Here is a 12,244-nt window from a genome sequence, read left to right as displayed (position 1 = left end):
ATAATAGCCAGAGGCATGGAACAGGGTATCACTTTGCAAAGAGAAAAGAAGCATTTAAATGAGCCTTCAGAATTGAACATTTCAAACAGTTTTCACATGTGGCTTGTGACTATTCCTTCTGAAAAATTTTGGAGAGTTGGAACATGGCCTTTAATGTGCATGGTTTTAAAATTTTCCTCTAAGATGCCATTATAAGCCATAATAAAGCATTTCAGTGTGCGCTCACACCTCAAAGTAGGTTATGTTTATTCAGTGATTGGTCACTACGTCATATCTTTGGATTTAAAGACAGCTGCTATAATTGTGATACTTTAAAAGTAGCGTGTATATAATTCTCTTTCTGGGGTTTCATTGAAGAAAGGAGCAAATCAGATATATGAATAACACTGAAAAGAGCTAGTCTAGAAAATTCCATTCACATTCCAAGCAAGTATTCACATAAAACTCTTTGTCTCATTTTACAATATACTGTCAATTCACTGTGCTTACTTTATCTTCACAGATGACATAAATACATTTGATAACAATCTTCCTTTCTGGAGTACTCTTGAGACTATGACATAGCGATCCATGTAACATGCCAGTACTTGGCAGACAGCCTCTGTCTTGATTTAGGAGACCAACCCTTTCCAAGATATGCATTAAACATGGACTTAAGCCAAATTTCACCACATAGTATGCAAAACACCTGAATGTTAAAGTCATACATCTTTTTCCCCCTAAAAATGAATGCTCACAACTATACTGATATCCTGTATTTAATTCCTTCTACCAAAATTCATGAATTATGTAGGAAGAACAGAAGTAGTCTTCTGCATTTTAAACTGTGACCTGTTATTAAGACTTACGATTTTTTTAAAGAATTATAGATTTATTTAATTGCTAAGTGCTACAAAAAAAAAAAATACTGACCTGTTAATTATATAACTATCTATTATGGATAATACTGATGACAGACATCATCTTGTAAGAGTTAGGAGTTTCTTTATTTTAAATTGACCTCTATCCAGATTTGAGGTGTTTTTTTTTTTCTCTTTCAATCTGGTGTTGAACAATTTCCTCTTATTTCACATATAACTGAAGAGGCTTCAAATAATTTTAACCGAATCAAACATCACAGCCAGCGAGAAGCAAAGATAGAATTAACCTTCAAGTGACTAGGTGATGATTCTTGTGATTGGAATAATATTGCTTATAATTTACCATAGAGACATTATTTATGTGTTCAGATTCATGCAACAGATATTTACTGGAAACTTCATAATCACCAGGTCATACACTAGGAACAGATGATACAGTGAATGCAGACACACTCAAACGTGCTATAACAGGGTGCTGGTGGGGTAGGTGAAAGGGGCATCTATCCAATTTGAAGAATCAAAGGGTTTCTTTTTCCCTTGAGGAAATGACATAAACTGAGTTCAAAAATCAGTAGAAGTCTTAAAGGTAAATAAATGATGGTGAAATAGAGATCAAAGTTTGAGAAAGAAAAAGTATTATGACAATAAAACAAAACAAAACAAAACACCTCTAGTATGTCTTATGGGTCCAGAAACAGGAGTACGTGGCAGGTAGAGTGAAATTCAGCTTGGTTGTGCAAGAGACTACAAAAGGAAAGATAGATGTGAGGCAGGAGAAGACCTAATAAACCAGGTCATGAAGTTTGAGGTGGGTCCTGAGAGCAAGGGGACTCATGGAAGGGAAAGGGTGCAGTGACTGAGAGAACGGCCTCATAAAATAGCACCTGACTGAAATGAGGAGCGGGGCCTGGAAGGAGTGTCAACTGTAACAAGGAAGATGGCAAGGAAGCTGTTTGAGAAATCCAGGTTGGAAATGGTGCAGTCAAGAACATAAACTGGTAGTAGTAATCAAAAGGTTTGGAGGAGTTTGCCGATTGATTAAAGAGGGCGGAAATTGAGGATGAAGATTTATGGCTTAGTTTGGTAATTGGAGTTGCAGTGGAGAGTTATCAGGAAGTAAAACAAGTAAGACATAGTGATGTACAGGACAGGTGGGAAAGGAAGAAGGAAATGTTAAGAATGACACACATGCGTCTCTGGGCTGTGCAGCTGAAAAGACAATAAATAACCCTAGCTGAAATAGGAAACACTAAAGAAGATCAAAATGGGCATGGGTTAGAAGGGTTAAGATCATGCATTGACTCTTTAAATTGTAGATATCATGTAGAAATAACAGGTAGAAGTTATATATACAAGTTTGGAGCTCAAAAGAAATATCTGGCTGCAGATAAATATTCATGAGTAATTTTCAAATTTGAAGACATGGAAATAGATGAGATTGCCTAAGAAAGAAAATGAAGAGTAAAAGTTATTAGCATCTGGAATACACAGTGGACTACATCAGAGATAGTGGCAAGACTAATGGTGTTTTGCCATGGAAATAAGGGTACCTGAGTGTTTTAAGAAACAAGCAGTCATCAATTATTTGAATGTATTTGCAGTGTCAAGTAAAAAGAGGACTAAAAAGAAGTCACTAGGTTTAATTTCCATAGAAGTCCTTGATAACATTAGTGAGATTTCTGTTGGTGGAATCCAGATGGAAAGGAAGGAAACAGAAGGTTGGAATTTAAATAATTCTTTTGAGAAGGATGTCTATGAAGGACTAAGTCTAAGTGCATCAGCTGGAAGAGGCCATAATCTGAAAAAGGTTTATATTTTTTAGGGAGAGTCAAAAAATGTTGAATATTGAAAGTGAATGATCTATTGGAAAAAGGGATTAAATATATAAAAGAAAGTAGCAGTAATCAATAAGATAGCTGAGAAGGGAAGACAGGGCTAGCAGCACCCAGGGCAGAGATGAAAGATCTGGCTTTGAAGAGGAGAAATTAAAACTCTGCTATGTTGCAGAAAGAAGATGGACCATCTATAGAGATAACTATACTTTTCTGTTTTATAGCAAGAAGATGAGAACATAACCCTCTCCAAATTACATAGCAGAACACCATGCCCTATTGTTTAATGCCTTCCATTAGTGCTGTGTACTCAGATGCTTTCAGTGAGGGAAGAGTTTTGTCTGATGTCTACACTAAAATTGAGAAGTAGTAGAATTTAAGCTATGACCAGCAATGTTATTGCAATGATGGAAAGGAAATTCCAAATTGACTAAGGAAAGAAACAAAGAAGACAGGGGTGATAAAATTAAGTCCATTTTGTCAACTGCAAACTTTCGCCCACAACCCACTGACTACAGGCTTCTTAAGTGATAAGAAGTAATTTCCTTAAGATTCTAATTCTGAAATAGTTAAGATTTAGAGAAAACTGCAAAATAATAGAGAGAGGTGACATGTACTTTCCATCCAGTTTTCCCCAATGGTAAACTATTAGGTAACAGCAAAACTCGTGGAATTATAATACATATTCTGTGTACATAATTTTACACAATTTTAGCACATGTGGATTTTATAACCATCCATCACAGTCAAGATATAGAACTATTCCATAAGCATGAAGTTTATCCATCCTCCCAACTACCATCCCTAAGTCCTGGAAACTAGTAATGTCTGTTTTCCACCTCTATGGTTTATCATTTCAAGAATGTCATTAAATTGAAACCATACAGTTCTTTACTTTTTGACTCTTTTTCAGTTCGTATAATAATCTGAAATCTATCAAATCATTGCATATATCAGTATTTTGTCCCATTTATTGCTGCATAATATTCCATGGTATGGACTTACCTTAGTTTGTTTAACTCATTTAGCTATGAGAATCTTTGTTTTTTTCCCCTAGTTTTTAGCTATTGATAATAAAATGTCTATGGGAACTTGAATGTAGGATTTTTATTTTAATTCCCAGGACTGCATATTCTCAACTGTATGATGAGGGCATATTTAGTTGTTCAAGAAACTGCCAAGCTTTTTTTCAGAGTAGTCATGCAATCTTACATTCCTATAAGGAATGTATGAGCTCTCCAGTTTCTCCTCATCCTTGTCAGCATTCATTTATTGTCATTTTTTAAATTTTAGTTGATATAACAACTGCTTAGTATTACCTGTATCTTTAAGTTGTTTTAATTGATATGATCGACATATAACTTTTACTAGTATCAGATGTACATGACCTGACATATGCATATATTGTGAATAGAACATCATGCTATGTTTAATTAACATTCATAACTACACATAATTACAATAATTTTCTTGTGCTGAGAACTTTTGATATCTACTATCTCAGTGACTCTCAGATATGTACAACACGGTATTATTAGCTATAGTCACTAGACTGTAAGCTACATCCCCATGACTTGTTTGTTTACTTACTTAGTAGCTAGAAGTTTGTACTGTTGACTTTCCTCACCCATTTCACTCACCCCTCTCCTCTGGCAGCTACCAATCTCTGTGATAGCTCTCTCCAACTTTTTTAGTGATCGCCCATGGTTGTTACATATCAGTAAAAGTGGAAAAATAAAGTTTTGAAATACATAGAACATAATCTGTAAAATAACATTAATTTTTCTTCTGGAAAACTTTGTAAACCTTGAAGTCTAATTCAGAAGGCAAAGATCTGGCTGTTCATACCTTCATCCATGACAGCCTGCCACTGAAGTACATGCTTTGGGTACGAAGTTCTAACACTATAGGCCTGACATTGCCAATCTCTGAATCCAGGCAAACCTGCAGGACAAGGTGGATTCTCACATATTCTGTACTGTTTTCTGGGACCATTACAATCCCTTGTTTCAGAACTTAGCCTAGAAAAGACAGTACAAATAATCAATTTTATCACTGTTTTTTCATATTAACTATTCATTAAACATTTTACAAATCATAAGGGTAAACATTCATATTAAATCTACTCTTGAAAATGTGGGTACATTAAATTATTAGAAATAGTAGGAAATCCACAAATACACTTTTTTAAAAGAGCATATTTTTACAGTTCTGATCAATTTAACCTCATATTACAGTCCTGCATTGCCATCATTTTCCTACAGTCTCACGTCACCATGCTTTGTCAAATACATGTTTGTTTATTTAAACACATTTTATTTGATTTACTATCCTGAATATCACTTAATTATTACTCCTAGAGGTTTGCTCTTACTGTTTTATAAAAAGGGAGCTTTTTTTTTAATCACACAATTTAAGGAATTTTAGTGTTTCAAAATGGAGCATGGAGTAACATTTGAGGGGCTCCTTTTGCCTTCCAACATGGTCTGTCAGTAAAGCCTGTGCAAATCAGAATTGAAAAGTGCCCTCCCCAACTCAGGAACTGTGCATTTACCCAGAACATCTGCGTTCTCGACCGCTGATCCCAGAACTGCAGGTCCGGCTACATGGACTCCACATGCTCCACTCTCCGGCCACATGTCCAGGGGCTGACATCCTGCTGCTACATTCTCCAGCCTTACACCACTATTCCAAAAGGTATGTCTTAGGTGAACAAATCAGGGCACAATGGAAAATCATTCACTGGCCTACAAAAATCACTGGGATTGTGTTTAAATCAGATCTACTAGAGTCCAAACACAGGAAATTAAAAAACAAAAAAATGAGTTTGGCACCTACTTATTGTCATAGTAAAATATGGTCCCGATCTCCCAGTTCTCAGAGACCATGCAGACAATGCATAGATACTTGTGCTGCAGCCCTGAGAACTCAGTGCTTAGTGAGGAAGCTAGGGTGAAGAGGAAATGTGGGAGAGTATAGACAGGAAAAAAAGGAACAACTAACCCTTTCAAAGAAACATAATAATTCAAAAGAGACAAACAAAAAAAGCAGAAAATCATATATAACAATGAAAATAAGGAATAATTTTCTTTTACCACTACCGGGTAGCAGACTTTTTAGCAAATTTAGCACTGTTTATCTGAAACTTCAGTGATTTAGGCTGTTCTCCTTCCTGGTAATTAAAAAAGCATATTTAACTTTAATACTTTCCTTTATGCCTCTTTTTCTTTTCTTTTTTTAAAAAAGATTTATTTATTTATGCATACAAGAACTGGGGTACAAGCCAGAGGAGTGGGAGGTAAGAGGATTCACCAGAGACAGAGTGGGGTACAGAACAGGTGGACTGACTGAAATATACTGCTGAGGAGAGCAGTGGATGAGTCAGGAGAGGTCTGCTGCAACTATGCCTCTTTTTCTTAAAGAGTCTATCATACTCAAATATTATTATAGCAAGTTTTCCTTTGAGAGCTGTTTATTCGAAAGACTTGAGCAATTACATTTTAAAATTCTGCCATTTTAATCCATTTATTCTATAGTATATTTGGTATTTAAGAAAGAGAAATATAACAATAAACATAATATATAATGATGTTATATTCCTTATTATCTGTAAACAGAAGCTCAAAAGGGGCTACTTCTTTTTTTACCAAGGAATGTTTACCAGGTCTTGGTGGATAGATTATGGTAATAACTTTTGCCTGGAAAATCAGATATATGATGTTCACAGCAAACATGTTAAAGGTAAAAAGTACTGAAGAAAATGGGGGGGGCCTCCCTGGTGGCGCAAGTTGAATGCAGCGCTGTGAAGCTGTCGGCAGCCTCTGCAGTGCCAGTTCGATCCCCTCCAGCCGTGGAGCAATCCACATGGTGGGACAAACCTCTCCTGTCTCCCCCACTGCTCCCTTCAGCAGTATATTTCAGTCCATCTGCTTGTTCTGTACCCCACTCTGTCTCTGGTAAATACTCTCACCCTCCCGCACATCTGACCTGTACCCTGGTTCTTGTATAAATAAATAAATCTTAAAAAAAAAAAAAGTACTGAAAAAATGATACCGAGAATAAGATCAGAAAAATTTATATTAATGTCTGCATAATGACAGAGGTTGAAAAAGCTGATTCGTGCAGCCCTAATTAATTTTCTGTCCTTAATGGCAACATGATATTTAAGGAATCTTGAGGAAATTGCAGGGACATTCTCAGTTTTCCCTTTTCAAAATGTGAATGATAATCATATTGACTTAACAGACACTTTGCAAGGGATGAATAAAGCAATAAACACAATTCATAGCCCGTACTAATGATTTTAATAAAAGTTAATTCTAACAATAACAACAGTAGTAGAAAACTATGCTACATAGCTTTATTTGAGCTAAAATATGTGTCTAGCTGGCAATAAAACAGATTTTCTCTAATAATATCAAATTATAAATTCAACCTTTTCTGACTCAAGAAATTTTAAATCTAGTCATAAAAACAATGAATTTCTACAATCTAGAATATATGGATATACTGATTGCTGTTAAATAAATTAGAATTTTTTAAGAAGATTCAGCCTTCAAATTGCAAAAACATGAAAAAAACAGACCCTGTAAAAGTTTTAAACAACTCACTGGCTTTAAGAAGTTAACAATGTCATGCCATTCATGGGCGAAAAAAAAATCCAAAGTGAAAGCTGACAAATTTCAACTGGTCAAACTGTTTTGGCCTCCTTGAATGGTGTTTATTTTCCCCAGAGTGCATATCATAGTTCCATTTAGCAGCAAGCTGGCATTGAAAGGTTGGGCTAGAGTTCATAGCAAACTAAAAATACTCTGGGAAACACTGGGATCTAAACCTGCACATCATTTAAACCAGACCATATCTGGCGGAAGAAGAGAAATGGAAACAGTCTTGTAAGCCAATTTGCCCACACATATCAGTGAAATTTAAAGAAATTATAGTGTGATATTTAAGGTCAATCGCCTTGCAGATAAACCAGATCTCTGGGTGAAGCTATGGAGAACCTGCTTTTGTTCCTTGTATGCACTACTGTGCTTCAACATTGAGGAAAATGTCAAATGATGCTTTGCTTGATTATACAGTGGATTCTATTGGGTTTGTATATAAAATGATCCTAATGATGCTTTTCATAAACTTTCTAACAGTGTTTTGTTTCTTTTATATTTTTAGTCAATTATATATGATTTAAAAACTTGGAATTTGTCATTATCTGAGTACAGTCTGATTTATGAAAATGCTAAGGGAATATAGAATATAGATTATTTCTGAGACAAAACATGACCTAAAAAGTATCCTGTTTTTTATTCTCTCAAATTTCCATGAGGATATGTCTAGAAGTTCATGAAAGTGCCCAAATCACAAGAGGTCCATGAAGAAGTTGAAGAAAAACGATCATTTTCTAATCAAGCCCTGTATATACAATATTGGATGAAAGAAGTGACATAAAGAAAGCAATAAACTTTGTATGTATGCAAATTTTTTATTTTACAGCTATCAGAGTTCATTTTTTATAATAAAGAATCATGATGGCAACATCAATAATCTAGATTTAGAAAAATAATTAATATATATAGAATTCTTGAAAAACAGTCTAAACTCTAGACATTGGTATTGAACTTCCCTTTCCTAGTCCCTAATACCTAGCAAGTATTTTAAATAAAAAAAGGGCATTTCTTGGTTTTTACCAAATCATTTATCAACTCTTAAACCTGTGTTAAATGTAAATGTAGGACCTCCCCTGGTGGTGCAGCAGTTGAGCACTGGGCTACAAAGAGGCCCGCAGCCTCTGCAGCACCAGTTCGATCCACGGCCACCTGCAAGGGTGTATACATGGCTTGCTGACCTCTCCTGCCATGCCCGCTGCTCCCTCAGCAGTGTATTTGGCCAGTCTGCCTGTTCTGTTACCCGCTCTGGCTCTGGTGGATTCTCTCACCCTCCCGTGCTTCTGACTGTTCCCAGTCAAAATAAATAAATAAATAAATCTCTGTATAAATTAATAATCTTTTTTAAAAAATAAATAAATGTAAATGTAAACATAGATAATAGAAGGAGAAAAGGAGAAAAGAAGAAAGCAGACTACTTTTACTTTGAAGAATTTTGTCTATAAATAGTAAATACAACCTTCACAATCATTTTGAATTATAAAATTCTATAGACACCTTCTCAGACTTGATTATATATTCCTAGATGAGCTAGTTAAGCAGCCAGACTGATATCACTAGAATGAAAGAACTGCAAAATTTCCAGTTTTGTTTTTTGGTTTGCAATGTATTGAGCTAGAGGTGCTTAAAGCAAGGTTGCATGTGTTCAATTATTTTAGCACTGCAGCACTTGGCTGCTACAACAGCTGGAACAGATGGATATCTGAAGAAGCCCACATGGCCTGTGGAACTGAGAAGTTCATTAGTTATTTCAATACAGAAAGCATTACAGAACCACTAAAGAATATCATTAGCACAATTGTAGGGAAATGAAACATTTTACTTTTGATGAGTAATTACAATTTGGGTTGCTGAAAGAATAAATTTATTTTAGAGACCTCAACAATGCAAATCGCTCCATAAATATGAGAAAAAATAATAATAGAACAAATTGAGGACATAGGTTTATAAGAATGAAGAGATGTTTATATTGTTTAAAAACTACATAAGATGAATGGGTTGTTGATATTTGAAGAAGTATGATTGAATATTTGGTTATCTTTTATTGCTGTTTTCATGTTTCAGGGATGATGAAAATATTACTAGTGCAGAACTTTATGATTCAAACAATAAATTACTCAGAATAATACTATGAGGCTTGTCCAATATACACATGTTGCACTTTTGTGTATTACTGAAAATAAAAAAAAAAAGACCCAAATTTTGACTCTCCATATAGCACATGGAAAACTATTTGGCAAAGTCTGTAATAACTGATGTTATTTCACATACGTTCCCCTTCAAGAAACTTTTTCTCATTGATTTTTATCTAGTGATAAGAAATTTCTAGTCTTGAAAAAATATTTTGGATTTAATAACTGTACACTTTTTCTTTTTTAAAGAAATCATAAAGCAATAAATGACTATATGTTGATGTCAAAAAGTCCAGAAATATCCAGAAAATTTACATTCATCCTCACCTTGCGTGCCCTTATTCCCATCAATCACACTTCCCTCCTAAGAGTTAACTACTAATTAAAGTTTGAAGTTTATATTTTTAAACCCATGGAAAATGGGTTTTTAAACATGAGATGTGTAAATGAATGTAATCACCTCTGTCTATAAGCTGTTTTTCTTAAATCTCAACTGGTGGCATAAAGTATCCATGTACCTATGACTAACCATCATGTGTTGTTACTACAAATAGATCTATTTCATTGTGGCAACAGCTACACTATAATGATTCTGATGAATATTTTTATTTCTCATTTCTCACCACTGTATAGTGCTTCCTAACAAAAGCATTTGTGCATGCATGGTTGTATGTACATGTGTGAATGTTGCCCATGAACACAGATGCCCACACATACATCCTTGTGCACATGTATACTTCCACTTAGAGAATATTCTCCAAGTGGAATGACTGACTTTCTATTTTTTTAAAGATTTATTTATTTATGCATACAAGAACTGGGGTGTAAGCCAGAGGTATGGGGGGGAGAGAATTCACCAGAGAGAGTGGGGAACAAAACAGGCAGATCGCCTGAAATACATGGCTGAGGTATGCTGTGCCATGTGGGTCAGCTCCCTGGTTGGCCGGGAATCCAACTCATGTTGCATTGGGTGGCAGTAGCTTGATACTGCTGTCTTTAACCCCTGTGCCATGAAGGAAACCCTAAATTTCTATTTTTATCTCTATTTTTTCAATTGATGTGTTTTTGAAATAGCACTCTATGTAACTTAACTTTTTTTTTTTAAAGATTTATTTATTTATTTATACAAGTACTGGGTACAGTCAGAAGCACGGGAAGGTGAGAGAATTCACCAGAGCCAGAGCGGGGAGCGAAGCAGGCAGAAGGACTGAAGCACACTGCTGAGGGGAGCAGTGGACTGCAGAAGAGGTATGTGCGCCATGCGGGACCCTCCTTAGGTAACCGAGGAGCAGCCGGGGAGACCCTCCTTAGGTAACCGAGGAGCAGCTGGGGATTGAACCGGCGCTGCAGAGGCTGCGCGTAGCTTCGTAACCCAGCGCTCAACCACTGCGCCACTGGGGTGGCCCTGTAACTTAACTTTTTCCCACTAAGTAACTCACCTAAACTAATGCTTAGAGTCTGCATGTTGGTGTTTCTTTTCAAATGTAATAAAAATTAATGTTCAGAGACAAGATTTCTAATCTTGCATATGATGACTGAATTGATAGTTTCTACTTTTCTTCCACATAATAAAAATTAGAAAATTTTGTAAACTACTTAACTGTTATCTTTGAACTAAATTAACCATAATTATTTCTATTTGAGATGCATCTATTTGATATTCTTCAAAAATTAATTTTCAATAACAATTATTGTGATCTGATTACGTACATAAATAATGTACATGAATTAAGTAAATGAAACACTTAGAATGGTCGGATATTTACAACTTAGATGGCCGGATATTTACGAATCTCCAAAATGCCAAATGGAATCTTTTATAATTTTTTAAATTAGAAGGGAAATTAAATATACTCAGTTGCTCTCCTGAAGCACTAGCATGAATTCATTAGCTCTGAGTTCTACTATTCACATTCTTATTTGTGCTTATTTTACCTGTTTAATTTCATTGCAAAAAAATCTTTTTTTGTTCAAATATTACATAAATCTGCATCTTAGAATTATCTTGATAAAACAATAAAAACAACCACTGAGATGAACAAAATAAGCATGGATTTTAAAAATGTAACAGCTAAAATTAAAAATAGAGGAAATGTTGAAAATTTTATATACACTGAAAGTATTCCATAATTAAGTACACATATTACCAGCAGAAGAAAATATCCTGTGAGTTACACTGACAGAAGAAAATGCAAGTTTCTTATGTTTCATTTAATACTCTCATTGACTTTAGGCAACGCAAATGACTTACCTTACCAGAGTCACAATCTGTTCCATCCATTGGTGGATCTAGTTTGGTTCTGCATTCTTTCTCACCTTCTACCTTACACCACAATCCAGTGCAAATAACATGCTGAAATCAAGGGCACAATAACCAGTAAGAGGAAGTATCACATTTTTAAAGTAAGTAGTTTTTGAAGAATTATTTTAATAGAAATGAAATGATTTGAATAAAAATATGTGTTGGGAGATTTTAATATTAAACTTATAATTGAAATAGTACATGGATAATTTACAGTGGCTGAAGATTGATACACATAATAGAAAATTTGCTTAATATAAAACTGAACCTTTAAGAAATTCCTTAAATGAAACATATATGATGATGCAAGGTTAACTACAAGAGAAAAATTTGAGTTAAAAAATTATTATTTATACCATTGCAGGAACCAAGCTAGAACAATTAAGTAAATGTATTTATGGTATGGGCTTTAAAACTCCAGAATACAATGAGCTTTTCTTTGAGGGAAAAGTTGAAG

At 34.8% G+C, this 12,244-nt stretch overlaps 1 protein-coding gene across 1 annotated transcript in view; it reads right to left on the bottom strand.

The window, feature by feature from the left end:
* Positions 1-12,244, bottom strand: part of ADAMTS19 (ADAM metallopeptidase with thrombospondin type 1 motif 19) — a gene marked incomplete at its 3' end in the record, with an annotated part of 230,285 nt that overhangs the window by 74,456 nt on the left and 143,585 nt on the right. The window contains exons 11-13 of the mRNA XM_084252833.1: positions 11,737-11,838; positions 5,247-5,377; positions 4,541-4,713 (exon numbers count right to left, since the gene is read on the bottom strand). Of these exons, the coding sequence (XP_084108959.1) occupies positions 4,541-4,713; positions 5,247-5,377; positions 11,737-11,838 (406 nt within the window). The remainder of the gene's footprint in view (positions 1-4,540; positions 4,714-5,246; positions 5,378-11,736; positions 11,839-12,244) is intronic.

This window comes from Talpa europaea (assembly GCF_964194135.1).
Source record: "Talpa europaea genome assembly, chromosome: 13".
Lineage (NCBI taxonomy): Eukaryota > Metazoa > Chordata > Mammalia > Eulipotyphla > Talpidae > Talpa > Talpa europaea.
This window is presented reverse-complemented; position numbering and strand designations above follow the sequence as displayed.